This window comes from Cuculus canorus, chromosome 8 (assembly GCF_017976375.1).
Source record: "Cuculus canorus isolate bCucCan1 chromosome 8, bCucCan1.pri, whole genome shotgun sequence".
NCBI lineage: Eukaryota > Metazoa > Chordata > Aves > Cuculiformes > Cuculidae > Cuculus > Cuculus canorus.
Genome location: NC_071408.1, coordinates 15379921 through 15396904, shown reverse-complemented (window position 1 = coordinate 15396904; position 16984 = coordinate 15379921). Strand labels below are relative to the sequence as shown.

At 39.1% G+C, this 16984-nt stretch overlaps 1 protein-coding gene across 2 annotated transcripts in view; it reads left to right on the top strand.

Moving 5' to 3' along the window:
• SLC44A3 (solute carrier family 44 member 3) overlaps nt 1-16038 on the top strand; it is a 41534-nt gene extending 25496 nt beyond the window's left edge. For both annotated transcript variants that reach the window (XM_054072654.1, XM_054072652.1), the window contains exons 11-16: nt 102-258; nt 2768-2851; nt 11861-11998; nt 12501-12737; nt 14566-14664; nt 15774-16038. In XM_054072654.1, the coding sequence (XP_053928629.1) occupies nt 102-258; nt 2768-2851; nt 11861-11998; nt 12501-12737; nt 14566-14664; nt 15774-15779 (721 nt within the window). In that variant the 3' untranslated portion in view covers nt 15780-16038. The remainder of the gene's footprint in view (nt 1-101; nt 259-2767; nt 2852-11860; nt 11999-12500; nt 12738-14565; nt 14665-15773) is intronic.
• Nucleotides 16039-16984: the final 946 nt, after the last annotated feature.

The following is a 16984-nucleotide window of genomic DNA, read 5'->3' as shown; positions in this document are numbered from 1 at the left end:
ACCAGCTTAATTATTTACATTTTCAATTCTGAAAAGATACAATGTATATATTCTTAAGCAAGTTTCTAAAACATTTTTAAATTGTTTGTTTTTCTTTCTAGAAATAAAAACAGCCCACCAGCTCACCCAATCCTGTCTTCTATATCAGTTCTTTTTTGCTATCATCTAGGAACTGCTGTAAAAGGCTCATTTCTAATCACAATACTGAGAATACCGAGGGTTGTTCTCTCGTACCTTTATAGTATCCTAAAACAAAAGGTAGGTATGTACTTCTGCAATACTTTAAAAATGGTATTTAAAAAGTGAGAGTAATGGAAAAAAAAAAGGTAAAGAATTTAATTCTTGCTTAAAAATAGATGATATGATATGATATGATATGATATGAATGTTATCTTTTATCCCATTATCTTAATTAAGAAATCTTTTCTCATGTGCTTCCTTTTTTTTTCCCTCCCAACTCCAATATTTTTAAAAGCAGAAAACACCAACATTAAAAACCACCTTTATTTAGGGTTTTCATATATGAAGGTTTTTATGAAGGATAAAGGGAAATTTTGGTAGAATGTCCTGTTTAAAATTTTTGCATCATAATTTTTAAAAAAACAAAGGCAAGTAATTACATTATTGTTGCATGTGAAAATACCTTCTAGAAAAGATTTCATCTGCCTTGTCACGAGTTTATAGAAAGAATGTATGAAATAAAAACTATTCCAGAGATCTGTGTAGGATGCAAACCGCATCTTTTAAGATACAAAAAAGAAATATAGCTAAGCTGCTTGGGTTGTTGCTTGACTTCTTTCTGTCTCTGATGCATGTTCACATCTTCTGCTAGAAATATACCATTGCAGATAGTTCTAGTACTTTGGCAAGGAGAGGGGGCTGTCATGACAGCACAGCTCTGTTTTTAGTGGAAGATTTAGGCGAAGTTTTTAGATGTAGGTCTTTTCCTCTAGAGTTTACCTTGGTCTTGAAGCATATTGTGTGTAATTATGACGAGATATTTGCATTGACCATTTCTGATACCTGTGTGTGTGGAGTGCAGTTTGTGAATACTTAAAAGCTCCGTGTAATAGGATACTTTAAAGATGTGTAAGTGACTGGGATTATGTCAGTTTCTTGTGAAACCTTTTGCTTTAAAACTTGGTGAATTGGATCAACTGAGAACTTTAAGTAAAGATGATGATTGTGATGAGTTGTGCTGAAAAGAGAGTATTTTCAGCCTCTAGAGGAAACAGAGTAAGTGGACTGGTTGGATACATGAGTTTGTAACTGAATAGCTGTAGAAAATTTAAGTAGCAAAGAAAGATTATTTGTGTCTATAGCAGTGTGCTAGAAGCTCCTTTGGGTCCAGTTGCCAAGCATTCAGCTGAGGATATAACACGACTCATAATTGTAATTGCTCCTAAAGAGGCTATATAGTGCTCAGACCAGCCTGTGACCCCACTCCACAGAAGATTCCCCCCCACTCAGAGTAACCTTGCTCCTTCCCATGGCAGAAAAGACAGGCTATGGCCTCTTTCCATTGAGGTTCTCTCCGTAGAAGGTCAGAGTAGTGGTACTACAGATTGGAAGAGTGATGCTGTGTTCTTGTAGAGCTTACCCAGACTTTACCGTCCTTGCAAAAAAAGTGCTGCTGTTTTCTGTGAACAGGAGGAAAAGCCAGAGGTCTGCAAGCTTGCCGGTAAATTTACAGACGTTTGCTACACAGCAGTCTTCAAGCAGACTCAGAAAGGAGATTGCTGTTGAAGTCCCTTGCTCTGGGTTTTTAATAAATAGTACTTACTGAGATTAATACTGTTTTAGTAAAATCAGCTTTCCAGCAATACACAGCAAGATCAAATTATTTCTCTGCTGTCAGGGGTTTGCATGTACAGTCATCGTTTTAGAGGAACTATTCCTGGAATATTTCCAAGAACTTCTTAGGAAAAACTTGGGGAGGTTCATGGTTTCTGCACAGCCAGTGGTAGTTATGGGGAACTGAGTGACTGGAAGAGCTCTGCTTTCCGAAACAAAAACATTCTGACCACTGAAAAAAGGAGGTTAAAAAGACTCAGCTATTGCTAAGAAAAACAGTCAATTAAATATGGAAGGCTACCACGGCTACTAAGATGTCTTTTGCTTGTCTTGCTTGGTAAAATCTTTGTATGATGAACAGTTCTGAGCTTATGATGTGTTGGAGATGGGGTGAGGGAACAAACACTTAGCTTTTCTGCTCTTGTTTTAGTATGAAATTAGTATAGATCGATGATATATGGTTGGTCTAATACATGGGTTTTATCCTGTCTTGAAAAATGAATGTGTGCTTTGAGTCTTCATACAAGTCCTTCTACCCATTCTTTTATTTGTGTTCATTAGACTACCATTCATTTCAGAACTGTGAAGATTTTTTGATAAACAAAAAAGTTAAAGATCTATTGGTGTACGTGCTAATCACTGCAAAGTACTGTAAGGGTTACTGAACTTGCCTGCCTGATTTGTTCTCCGAGCAGCTGTTAGTTTACAAAGCTGCTTGCAGCACTTATTTTCTTTTCCCAGAAAAGAATCTTCCATCGACAGGAAGAAAAAAAAAATATATTTGGCTCATCAGTTATTAATACTGAACGGTTGGCATTAGAACCATTGCTTATTATCTAAAAGGAAATGTCTGCTGCCTAAGTGAAGGCTTTGTTAGAAGAGTCAGTCACCTGAAGAACAAGTTTTTCTGAAATGACAGTTTTGTTTTAGTCTTCTTCTGTGTCCAGTAATCAAGCATTTCATTTTATTGCAGGAGAGTGCATGTGCAAAGTGCCTGTTCAAGTGCTGTTTCTGCTGCTTTTGGTGCCAGGAAAGTTGCTTAAGATACTTTAACCAGGTACACTATCGTCTCTCTGTTACTCAAGCATCTGCATACCTAGTTGGGAAACCATGTGTATGTGCAAGCTCCATTTAGCACAACTAAAACAAATCCAGTGCACACAAGCCAAAGCTTCCTGCTGGCCACCTAAATGAAACAAACAAAAAAGTCTTCAAGTGTAGGTGGAGCTTGTTGCAAAGAAACAGGGAATTGGCAAACATGCAGGGTGCGAGATTCTAGAAAACTTGTTAAAACAGCTTGAGATATCCCTTTCAGAGGGTCATTTGCTATTTCTGAAGGTAAGAAGACTTAACGTTTTGTTGAGTTGTGCCAGCCAGACTACTGAAATACGGAGGGTCCAGGTGGAAGGAAGGAAGCGATGGAGAAGTAAAGAGGTGCACATGAAGATTTGTCATTAAACTAGCTACAGTGTTTTCCACCTGGAAGTCCTGAATGAAGAAACTTGAACTCCTGGCTGATTTCCGTTATCAATATATCTGGGAATATGATATATAATGAAAAAGCCAGATGATATGATATTTTTTTCTTTGAAAGACATCTTTGTTTTATTAGTAGTTTTGTTTTAGAGGTGTTTTTATTGGGAGTGGATGTTTTCTGACATGCAGCAGTTTTTCAGATACTTGACTCCTACTTTATCTGCCCTGATCCTTTTCTCCATTTGTTTTCTAACTCTATATACGTCACTGTAAATAGTTAATATTTCCCTTTGTCTGTCCCCTTTTGTTATTTCTGGTAACTGCAGTGTTCTTAATGTGAAAGTGAATCAGATGTTCATGCTGATTCCTAACTCTCCTACTTCTGTATTCTTTATTCTCTTTGCTGAAGCTGTAGTGAAGTAATCAAGACAATTCTGATAAAGGTCTGACTTCTCTAAAGCACATGCATAAATTAAACAATCTTGGCCAACTACAAAGAGAAAGTTTTTCACTTAGTTCAGCCTGGATTAAATACTTGTGCAGTGAAATCTCTGGTTCTAGATGATGAATTTTCCAGACTTAAATTTTTAGGTAGATCTTATGGTTACTGACTTGGTGAGGAATCTCAAAGTTCATTTTCGCTCCAGGCTTTCCATTTGTAGTCACCCTTTCCCCTTGGCTTCCTGCCTTTCAAAGAGATATCCAGCATCCTAGTGTTTACTTTCTCCAGCTGTTGTAATGCTATGTGTTTGTTAAAGGAGAATTAATTACTATAATGTTCTTCCTTTTGTTTCAGAAGGTTCTGTTGTAGCTTTTGTCCCCTGAAAAGATTTCCTGTTTCTTAATCTATTTTAGGCAAATTTCTGTTTTCATGCGAGTTGTGGGTTTTAACCTAATGATCATAATACTGTGTTTGCTGTTAGATAATTATTTGAACATCTTATTAGCGAAGATTATGGCGTTCCACGTGTTTCAAATCCAGGGCAATTTGGGTGAGGATTGGAGGAGAAGAAAAGCCAGAACACTTTGTAAGATTTTAACAGAAATTTTATCTCTACGAAGAGGTAACATTGGTCTCAAATTATTTCATAGGTAATTAAAGTATCTATTTTTCTTTCTTTGCTATAAATGATGTATTCAAATCTATTTCTTCAATTTTGTAAAATCTGCAGCCAAATGTAAAAAAGGAAGGAAAGGGAAAAAAAACCAAGTCTGCAGTTTTTAGCTGCTTAATATATGGCATGATTAAGAGAAGTACTGAACTCTTCAAAGCTTTTCCTGAGATCGGTGAAAGCTGCTGGGTACAGCCTTGATATTTCACATGAGTGTTGAACATGGACTTGAGAATAGGCTTGATAGGGATTAAAAATTGCTTGTATCTATGTTTCTAACATTTTGAAAGCATTTTTTAGTTTGGATTTTGATTTTTATGTGAGTTGAAATTACTGAAATGTGGAACAGCTGTTACAAATGTGGATCCAAAGCTGATTTCCATATTAAATTTTTGCCTTTTATTCTAGTATTAGTTTCACTGTAGCAATGTCTGTCATTACCTGAATCTTTGAAAACCAAACCAAACCAAAACCTTCTCCATCACTTCTGCTTTATTTTCTTCAACCTGTCGTTATATTGCTTAGATTATTTACGAATTCCTTCCTCTCCTTCATCCACAAGTTTAATCGGGATTAAACAAAGTCCCTTATTTGTTCCCGTGGGGGACCTGCAGATAAGAAACAGGTGCTGGAGGAATTAACACTGGTGATGGAGTATGAGCTTCTTTCATCCCACGCAGTACCAGCCAAGTGCTCTTTTATGTTATCAAAGAGTACTTTTTGGGCTGAGGTGCCATCTTTCAGATAGGATAACGCTGACTTTGATAGTTGCATGGACTCATTCTCTGCAGGCTCAGCTAAATTTTATTCAGCTCTCCTGGAACTTAACTGAAACAGGAACAAAAAGGTACCCTGTCACCCTCCCATTGTGACAGTGCTGCACTAGATGCTGACAGTTACCATTATTTCCAGTTGGTGGAGGAGGGGTAATGTAAGCCCAGCATCCTGTGCAGATTGCAATGTGGATAATTACATTCTGCTTTCCTAAATTTCTCTTGGATTTGCAACTGGATCTTGTGCTAAACTGTGGTGTAGTGTTGCTATGTGCTGTTAAACAGTTCACTCCTTAAGCTGTTCCATTTCAGTCATGGGCAAAGTGATTCATGTGTGTGTATAATCCATTAGTAACAATTGTAAAGCACTCTGGGTTCTATCTGGATGAAAAGTGCTTTGTGTATATAAAGTCATTATCCTTACTTGACAGTTCTGTTTGCCAACACTTGTCAGAATTACCACAGATTTTTCATCTTCTGGCTCTGATGGTCTCAGTGTGTTCCAGATAAACATATTAAATAATATCAAGTAAAATCTGAGAGAATGAAGTTTCTCTTCCGTAAGAAGAATATGTGGTTTGGGAGCTACAAGGTCCGTCTGTCTCCTGCTTTCTTGAATTGTAGTGGCAGTCTTAATTCTGGTACATCAAAGTGCTTGTTTGGGTGTTTGGTCTTTTTTCCTTTACAGACTTGTTGCAGTGCCCTTTTTTTTTTTTTAAACAATATACCTATTTTCAGGATAATTTTGCTTTCCTGTGTCTGCTTTGGTTCATCTACAGCCAGTTGGCAAGCAACCACTCCACAGTGCAGCACATGGATTTTTGAAGGAGTTGCTGGGCAGTATGTGGTTTCTTTATTTTCATCAGCACAGTTACTTGCAGTGTAGCCTTCTGGGCCCTGTGGTAGCCATTACGGATTCTGGCAGAGTGCTAGCCTGCATTTTACTGGTACTGAGAGCCTACACTGATACTGAAAGCCAGCAACTATCTAGTGTGAAAAATCAGAAGCAAGTCTGTCTCATGGTCGTTTATCCGTGGCACTTGGTTGTCTCTTAAACTTTGGATGGAAGCCTGTCAGGAGGTTGCAGTTAAAAGCCTTGAGGAGAGGTGACCTAGATAAAACCAAAATTCATGCATGCTAATGTAAGTACAGTTCTCTGCTCTGCCAAACACATTGTGCTTCACTCCATCAAATACTTCTTTTTCCTCCCAAAAATAATTCTGTTTAATGCTACTGGCAAAATTGCTTGTAGATGATAAGGTAAATTTTCAGTCTTCTTGAAAATACAGTTGGCCAATATGTTCATCTTCAGTGAAATCATATTTTAACTGTTTGTTTTCCCTGTATAGGCTTTGTGTGTGCCGTAACGGGAAATAAAATTCCTTAGGTCTTTACTTGCTGTGTAGAGTGAACTATGTAGGGGATAGAGATGAACAAGGCTGACTAATTCTTGTTTTGGTACCTTTCTCCTCTTCCCTACCCATTAAAAAAAAAGACAATGAAGCAAGTGACCAATATTTCAGTGCTTTTAAGCAGAGCAGTTTATGAACAGCTCTCTGGAAATATTCAGCTTGATTTTATTTCAGGAATCCCAAATGAGAACATTGTCGCACTAACCACAGAAACCACTGTAAGCAGCTCCAGTAATGATGTAATCATGATGCAGTGGGCACTTAAAGCGGGATCCCTGTGGTCCGGCCCCTGTGGTTGTAATGGAGCCCAGGTGTAGCAGGAAAGGACGCCCAACTACCCTCCGAGGAGAAAGTTGTGTTGGCCCTACCCAGTGGATGACAGCCAGGGAGGGGGTAGATGATTGCAGATATAAGATGGAACAGAAATAAAGGAAAGTTGTGATTGTTGGACTGGTTAGGAAAATTTGGGAGGCTATTGAAGGGTTTCTTACAGATAGTAATTAGCCTAAGAATAAAAAGTAACCATTTCTGTATTAGCTGTGTGATTATTCGTTGGAAGCAGGATATTCTGTGTGTGTTTGTCAACCACTGGACAATAGCCTTTACTTAACAAGGCTGCAGAAAGGGCAGATTCAGTCCTTGCCATTGTACAAGTTGCTGGTTAGGTGATCAGGCTTAAGGGAGGGGGGAATAATCTGATGTGTCTTCTTTGACAAATGAATGATAAGAGCAAGCCCTTTAACTGTCTGTGAGTGTATCAAGAAGAGAAAGAGCAGGGAAGTAAGGATAAGAGCCAAGACACGATCAGCAGGAGAATGAGTACATGTAAACTGTTCATGAGTAAATCTTGTCTGGAAGTTGGAATAAGATTCCCAAGGACCAGAGGGACAACTGTCTGGAGTAGCTCCAAATGTAAGGGCTGGGAGAGGGAAAAGCCCTAAGTAGTGTAAAGAGGGAACTTTCCACTTACGAGAAGAAATTGTATAATGTGCTAATCTGAAATAGCCAGGGACCGGAGTGGCTGAAAGTCCCTTCCAGCCTTACATGTCCTCATCTCTTCAGCAGAGCCTTACAGGCCCACATTGCTCTAATTCCCCACTACTATCTTAGAGATAACATAGAGCTTTCTCGCTGGGTCAGTGACTGCTGTACAGCAGCCACAGAAATGTCATTACTTCTTGCTACCACTGGATTTTGTTTTCTGAAGGGATTCCGCTGGCAGCTGTGACACTTGTGAGCTAAGACACATCAAAGTTCAGCCTGAGCCACACAGCGTTGCAGTGGGTGTAGGTAACCGGGGCAGCCCCTAAGAGAGTTGGCAGCAACAAAATTAGAGCAGGCTGAAAATATTTTACCAGAAGACCAGAAAAAGCTGTAGTGAGATGTGAGACTAGCAGGTCTCCTGCCTCTTTTTTTTAAAAGAAGATTCTGTTGCTATGGCAATCCTCTCTTCGCTGATCTCATTTTATTAAAGCAAGTCCTAGAATGGAGGAGTGAATTCAGCTGTTACACAAAGTAGCGATTATTCTCAACAGTTGGGGAACTTACAGCCTGGATCTGAGCCACAGAGCCTTTCTCATGAAACTATCAGGTCAATTTTTCCAAGACCCTTGACATTCTGTGTTGTGAGGCACAGAAGGATGTATTCTTTAAATAGTTTTTTTTGCATACTGTGGTATTTGGATATATGTAAACATTCACATTCCTTATTTATTCATCCTGACACTGAGAAACTAGTGGCTAGTTCCCAGGCTCCAAGCCAGAGGAGGCTTGTTTTTTTCACCAAGGTGGTGATATAGTACCAACTTACTGATGTAAGGATGAAGACTGTTCCTGACCCACTATCTCCCATGCTTTCTGATCAATGGTGTGTTGTCTATGCCATTATGCTTGTTACCATAGCAGAGATTACCATTGTAAAATATCAACTAATTAAGCAACGATAAAAAACATAATAGCTATATTGGGCCGTACTGAGTCTCGCCTAGCTCAGTATCCCATCTCCAGCAGTGGCTGTGAGTGAATGCTAAGGTAGAATGAGTGTATATTTCCTTGTGTCTGTGCTATTTCTGAATCTGTTTTCAGTGTAAGGACTTGAGCTGAATATGTCCTGTGTGTTGAATAACTCTTCGTGGATCCCTTTTCCCTGAACTTTCTCAGTCTCCCTTGAGCTCCTGTGAACTTTCAGCAGCTAAGGCATCCTTTGTCCAGAAGTTCACAGCTTACAGACTTACAGTGAGAAGAGATACCATCTGTTTTCAAATTTGGCTCCTACTACTTTGTCTGGTCCTCCCCCTGCCTAGTCTTTGTTCTGGGAGAAACAGCAAGCCATCTAACCCTGCCTACCCTCTCTGCATTTCTCGTGATTTTGTAGCCCTCTTACGGCATCCTCTTTCAGTCATCTCTTTTCCAGACAGAGAAGCCTGGTGTACTCGGTTGTTTCCCAGACAGAAGACATTCCATACCTTTTGGATCATTCCTGCTGCCCTTCTCTCAAGCATTTTCAAGTCCACTAGAGCTTTTGTGCATGGGAATAGATAATACATTCTGTAGAAAAGCACATTGAAATAACACGTTTCTAAATCATAGTAGGTTCTTAACTGACTGTGGTCAACCGTCTTAGCCCTCACAACTACCTTTTCTTGAAAGGGATTGGGTTGTCACACATACCCTGCAACTGGAAAATTAATGAGATATCTATGCTTCTTAGTACAAAGTGCAAAATTATTTGCCAATATTGGTAATAGCTTGTGTGTGTTAGGTGTTCTTTGGTGGGTAAGGATGAGAAATCATTTGAGCTCCTCTGTGTGCAACTCTAGGTTTCATACATTTGCTTAAATGTTAGACATGTATTTTCTTAGTCAGAATGTGTAGATTGACATGTAGCTGGATGGGATCAGGGTATGGCACGGGAAATGTGAGAATTGTGAGGAAGGTGCGTGAAGCCACAGTCCAGGCTGTACAAGAAACCCCCAATGTTTGGGCTTTTTTTTTCTCAGAAATTATTTTTTTGCTAAAAGGTAGAGAGCACTTGGCTAAGTCTTCAGCTGGTACTAGTAACATTCTTGCTTTACCTGCATCAATGACTAGTTTTGTAGCCGTTAATTCATTTCTGTGTCATTCTCATTCCTTCTGTAATGTTTAATTTTTACTTGGCTGCCTTTCTTGCTTGAGTGTTATGACTAGTTGATAGTTGTGTTATCTGTTGAAGTCAGAATTGTTATAAATGCTAGTTTTTATCAACTGTTTTGTAACATGATAAATCCCTGTGCACGTAGTATTCAGTCTCCAGCATTATTTTCAGTATTTCCAAGATAACTGTTCTAGTTAATAAATATCAGAAATTCTTTTGGTTGCACATTCCTCAGATACCACAGCAGCTAATTCAAGAGTGCAAACAAATGGTTATTTGTTTTAAGTTTGGAAACAATGTTTGTACAAGTGCACATGCATGTTCAACATTCTTTTTAATTTTTAAAACAGAACATTTTATGCTATTTATAATGAATACAGGATCTCTGTTTAATTTATTGGCAAAATTTATACTGACCTCACCAGATCAGGATCTGTTCTGTAAATTTAGTTCTTACAGAACAGAAACAAACATAAAAACCCCTTTTCCACTTTGTGTCTCAATTTCCTGTCTGTTAGTGGGAATGATGAAACAGCCTTAATTCACTGCATGATACAAAGATGGGTCTGTCCATGTGTGAAATATGCAGTGACAGCTACGGACGGAAGGCAGGGAAGGATCTTGACTTGAGGTCATCTACCCTACACCTTACACCTGTGTCCTGGGGAAACAGTAGCTCAGCAAGGCTGGTGCAGGCATCGCCCAACTGCCAGCAGTCCTTCTGCCGCATCCTGGGCTGATGCTGCCGTAGACGAGTTTGCTGGCTGCTGAGTTTCCTCACAGGGGATGGCAGCGAGCTGCTTGCAGACCTCTTGGGTTGAGTGAGGCAGAGAGAACAAGGATGCTTCTCTTTCTGAGGTGCAGGCAACCAAGAAGCCAAAGGTATTGTAGTCACTGCCCGACCGAGCCAAAGGATCTGTCTCTCTGCTGGTCCTCTTACAGCACTCCCCAGGGAAAGGAGCAGCACCAGGAGAAATGAAAGTTAGCAGAGAGCTTTTTTTCCTATTTAGGAGTGAAGCAAACTTGCTTCTTTGAACAGATTTTTATTCAGATTTTATGCAGACACTCTATGTTTCTGTAGAGTTCAGTGGAGTCTTTGATTTCTCTTAGAGTAGGCAATAAATCCATGATCTTTATTTATACTTCTTCCATCTGTGGCTGTATTTGCTACCATGTAAGTACAATATTTACAGAATTTCACTGTTTCCTTCTACTCTTTTTTTCTTACTAATGAAGAAAAAAATCTTCATCATATATAAAAATAAGTAATATCCACAATGTAGAAACAAAAGACCTTTGACTGCATTTACTTTCTTTTTGCCCTGTATTATTTTAAGATAATGTCAGTATAGCTTTGCTATGCTAAATTAAAGCATGTTACGGAAATTGCTATGGGGTAAAACTGGCCTCTGCAAAAATAAATTTTCTCTGCCTTCAGATATCTGAAGCTATTCTATGTTTTGATTTATAAGTAAGAAAAAACAGATTTTTGAACAGGAGGTGGTTTGCAGTAGGCCAGAATAATTCACATTCAGCAAACCAGGTTGGTTTTTTTTTTCACTTCCAGGTTCTTACTGACTTTACCAGATGTAACTAATGTTTTGTGGTATAAGTCACCTTCTAATATTTTGAGTCAAGGGAAACTACTCATAAGACCTGCTGGTAATGTTCAGCAGACATTTCAGGGTCGTGTGTAAAGGCTTTTCAATTGTCAACTTTTAAATGACTTGATGAGTACATAATTTTTTTGTTCCATTTACATAGTTTGCCAGCAGTCTTGGAGATAGATTACCAGCAAATAAGCAAGTAAGTTTGAATAGTTTGTGAGGAAGTGTTTTGTGCTAATTGTGTTGTATTCATTCACAAAAATTAGGGTAGAAAACTTTGGTATTTGAAAATAAATTGGATAAAGGTGGGTTCAGAAATTTATTTAGTCACTATTCTAGCATCTGCGAGTGAAGGAAATTATGTAGAAAAAAACCTTTGAAGTTAGAAGCATAGTTATTATAGTCACTTAAAATAAACTTGCTATGTTATGGGAAATAACTATACTCATAAAGTCTGTATTTCCAAATAGAGTTTAAGGCTTTGCATGTTGCTGAAGTAATATCTAGATTATAAGAGTCTTTCTCACTGCATTATTATCTTCTCTCATTTCAGCATGCATACACAACTGCAGCCATAAATGGGACAAATTTTTGTACATCAGCAAAGGATGCTGTCTTTATTTTGGCAAAGAATTCTGCTAAACTGTCATCCATTAGTTGTTTTGGAGATTTTATACTATTTCTAGGGAAGGTAAGAGTTAAGTACTATTCTATAAGAATGAAGTGAAAAATCAGGGTTTGATTGTCTTTTCTTTATATATATATATAAAAAAATATATATTTACTTTATGAAGTAAATAAGGTTAAACTCAGTGTTATTAGTGCTATAAGGTTGGGAGAAAAGATAATGTTTGAGGAATTTAAGCCTTTTCTTAGTCTTTACAGAGGTATTTAGTTGTATTACAGTCATGTCCTTGTCACCAGTCTTACAGTTCCCATTGCAATGAATCTTTGGTAGATACATAGCATAAGATTGCCTCTGCCCTCCCGAATTTACACACTGAATTGAACACAGAGTGTGACAACTCCATGGTGCCAGAAACTGGATAGCTATCTCCTAGATGAGATTTGCTGCTAAAATATTGGTAGTAATGTATTTGTCTTAGGGATGGGGGGGGCTGTGATTTCTTATTTTTAAGAAACATTTATAAATGATTACCGAGGCTGCATTTCTCTCTTGCTGCCCTTTGCAGGTGTTTGTTGTATGTTTTACTGTTTTTGGAGGATTGATGGCATTTAACTACCATCGGGAGTTGCAAGCTTGGGTAGTTCCACTGTTGCTGGTTGGATTTTTTGCCTATCTGATGTCCCACAGCTTTCTGTCGGTGTTTGAAGTGACAGCAGATGCCATGTTCCTTTGCTTCGCTATTGATATGGAAACAAATGATGGATCTGCAGAGAAGCCATACTTTGTGGATCAGGAGCTGCTGGTAAAAAGAGAAAAATGTGATAAAAGCAATGTGATAAGCTTTTAGGGACTTTTCTTTCCTCATGACCTAGCAATTTGAACCTAGAACCTGTGATATTTCCTTTCCAACACTTACAACAGGATGGATCAGAAATAGAAATCATATGTGAATTTATAAATGGAAGGGGATGGCTTCCTCTGGTTCCTGTACGCTAGCTATAATCTGCTGCCGCCTTTTAGATCGTACCCTGTGAGTAGTGGCTGACTTTTTAGGCCTTACTAGATATATATTCAACGTGTTGTTGATAAGTAGATGAGCTAGCAGCAGAGGCTGATCTGCGAGATGTCCTAAGATTAGATGTTTATATTTATTGTGACTTACTGTACAGCGATGAATGAAAGTAAACAAGGAGCGTCTTGTTGCCAGCAGCGAGTGAGGTAACCATCCACGTCCTATGGATGCTGTAGTTCTGATCAAACTTCACGCAAACTCAAATTGCTGTGCTTCATACCAATACATATTCTTCACCAAAATGCTGTCTTCTGTCTCTTGATTTAATTGTTCTTCCTCTGGGCTGATTGATCTGTGTCCTTACCTTCATAATTACTGTATTTTATTAAAAGCATTTCCATGGAGAATCATTTTGTGGCTAATAGTGATGAAGAGTTTTAGTTAATAGCTGTATCTGAAGCATTTGAATGTATACATACCGTCCCTTTCATATTAAGAGAATATCTGAAGATGCAGATGTGTTTTCTTTTCATGCTGTTTTTGCCAGTTCTGTCTTTTCCTTCATAAACCATGCAGCAAAGAAAATCTTAGTGATTCATGAAAAACAAACTCAGCAGCCAGCATAGCTCATATGATACGAATCTTCTGGATGGATTTCTTCAGGACAGTGTTAGAAGAACTGGTTTTGTTTTTTTTTTTTAATGTTGCTGTTAGATTCTCTGTAAGGTTCATAGAATTTTATTGAAAACAAAAAACAACAAAAAGGCAGCCCAAAGATAGGCTTAACCACTTGTATAGAAGAAAGTAGATAGATGTTCTTTGGCCTTGAGTCAGAACAGTACTTAAGCATATGTCCCTAATAGGAATATGTTACTGAATGGAAAACTCTGAAGCCCTGACCTGTGTTCTTCTCCCTCTGTTCTGCCAAATGCTAAAATACTTCTTAAGCCAATTCTTCATGAAGCAAACATACTTTCCTTTCTCCAGTTCCAAACTCTGTGGTTGCTTGTCTTTAACTCTGGTCTTAGTTCCTTGCAATTAGCCATGTCTTACAACCTTGGGTGAAGAAAGGACTTCCGAGAGGGGTAAGAAGTCTTCCTAGTAGGGCAGGCTGTATAACCTTGTACGGAAATACTGAAGACAGCACGTGCAAACTCCTCCTCGTTGCATGATCACGAGTAGGTTTACTCACCTTGTTGCATGATCGGGAGTAGGTTTGCTTACATAGCCAAGAACTTGGAGTTTACCAGCACGTGAAGGCATTTAACCCGAGGACATTTGTGTTACAATCAGGTTACAAATGCCTGGGAGTGTAAGAGAGGCTCTGTGGCTCTCAGGACAATACAGGGCAGTGGGTGGAGAACGGGCTGAGGGATTTCAGACAGCCAGAGTCCTCATTCCTGTCATTCCTGTAGTAGGAGATGTGAGAGATTCTTGATTCATCCTTCTCAGTTGCATTCATCACCCTTGCTGCCTCTGCAGAATCCCTCCCAGTATCAGTCAGTGTCATCCAGCTGGGAACCACCTATAGTATCTTAGCCCTCGGCTAATTATCTTCATTTTCCAGGTATTTTTATCTTCATTCCCTAATGATCTCACCCTGTTTTTTTCCTTGTAGGCCTTTGTGAGTCAGAGTAACAGGTTAACAGAAGGGCAAAAACACAGGAGCATGAGACATTTCCAGGACAATGAAGATGGGACAGAGCTCCAACCTATGGTGAGACAGGAGTGTGGAATATGTATTTATGTGCCAGTTAAAGTGTTTGCTTTCGTGTCCCAAGAAGAATGGATGTAGGCTGTCACATCTCCTGCTGTCTCACAGCAACCAACAGGCTGTACTCAGTATCTTGTTTTTCCTTCTGCTGCTTTCCCTGCTCAGGGAACTCTGTGCTGGTAGCAAATGGACAGATCAAGTTTTTTCTCGTTCTTCTTCCCATTCCCCAGCATGCTCAGCAGAAGAAGAGAAAGATTGGCAAGGGGATGAGAGAGAAATCCTGTTCAGATAGCTTTTCACATGTCTGCTGTCGCAAAGTCAGAAGAGTGTCAGGCTGCTTGATTTCAGTTCCAGAGCTGCAAGAGCAGAACTTAGAGACTGTCCCTCTCCACGCCCACCCTTTTTATTTATTTCCTTTTCATCAGTTTATATATTTTACTCTGTTTTATGTTGAGGTGGAAAAGCTGAGGTGCCAGAAGGGAGTGTTCCCCACACTTTTGCTCAAGAAAGTCCTGAGAGTAGACGCTCACCAACTGACATCAGAAAAAATATTGCAAATTGCCCAACCTGAGAAGCTGTCCCAGCAAGTTCAGAACCTGGGCTGATTTTCCCCCGGCATCAGGGGAGGCCAAGACAGGGCTGCTGGAAAAAGATTCTGCAGCAACAGCTACCATGGCACCTATTCATGCTGGACACTGCTATGAGTGTCTTGTGTCCTCCTTGCTATTTCTTACACGAGTGAAACAGATGTTAGTGATTTTTCTTGACCTGCTTGCAAGAGGTGCCAGGCTCTAACAAACTCTCACGCAATCTTGTGGGCTTTCTGTTCGAGGCAGTTCAGCTACAGAGCACTGATGCAGTTTATTGCCTCCGTGAGGGAGAGTGGTGCTTGTTTTTTTCATTGTTTGTGTCAGTTGTGCATTCTTCAAAATTTTTTTGCTGGAAACAGAAACCAGGACAGGGCGGAAAGAGGGGAAAGTTATTCCCTGAAAAAGAGTCGCAGATGTGAGACACAAAACAACCTTAATTATTTTCTGTTTACTCTTGTGACATTTAAATGCACTAACAGGACTATCACTGCATGTTGTTTGACTCACTTTTTCTCTCTGTAGACTTGAACGTAAAGTGCACCAACACTTCTGGTAAAGACAGACCAGCAACAGCAAAACCGGTCATAGAAAAGAAGTAAAGGCTATCAGTACCCAAGGACAATGTATTGGTTCTCTAAATCTCTGTTGTATCTTCTGCACTGATAAAATGACACACAATCTGTTTGTATGGATAATATATTTTGTGTGACAGCACATCTGATTTTCATTAATATACTTGTTATAATGGCCTGGAAGTTGTTAATAAACAAATGCCTTGTAAACTTCTGTGTTGTCAGACTGAAAATATTAAGTCAACAAAATCATTGAGCTGTCCTTTTATTGGTTTTGGTGTGTCAGATAACATGGGAGGTTTTTTGTGCTTCTCTGGGAACACTGGATCAGTCATCCCCGGATCAGTAAACAGAGATTCGTAGAGGGCACTCTGAGGTGACTGTTTCCTTATTTATTCTGTATATCTGAACAGCCAATGCAACCAATTAAGAAACAACACTGAGATCACTGCTGGAAATTACCATTGGTAAAAATTCCCTGTAGTCAAGATAATTAATAGTTGAGGTAGGTGTCTGTCTTTATACTCTTTTGAGAATGTTTTTTACTAGCTAGTGTCATAAACTATCCCATCTCCCCTCCAAAGGGCAGATGAGAAATAGTCCTTTTTTTGTAAATACAAATAAACAACTACCTTCCCTTTGCCATTGAGAAGACAAAGGAAACAGAAAAAAAATGGTATCTGGACTTACAGCTTTACAAAGAAGTAGCAGACGAGCAGTGGCTGGACAGAAATGAGAATAAAAGATGTTATAAAGAATACTTTATAGAAATGTGTAATTGTATCATGGATGTGAAATATAATATATCATAGAGGAAGGTAGAGAAGAGCTTGTCAGGGCTGTCCTCAGCAGAGGGAGGTGTTAAGCGTGGGCACTTTTAAAAAAATATCTTGGTAACAGTCTGTCAGGATTTTCTTGTGAGCAATTTTGAGGTTTGCTTAAACTTTGTAGCTGGGCCCTCGTTATAACACACTCACAGGCTCCACTGTGTTCTGAGTTTGGGGTAGTTTTAGGTTTTACACAGTGGAACATGCTTTTATTCTCTTTGTTCAATATTTCCTTCAACGTGGTATTTGAGGAGTGGTTCGAAGTGGGAAGATGACTCCAACAAGGGATTTCAGTAAAGATCACTATAGGAAGTGAGACAGTATCACAGGTAAG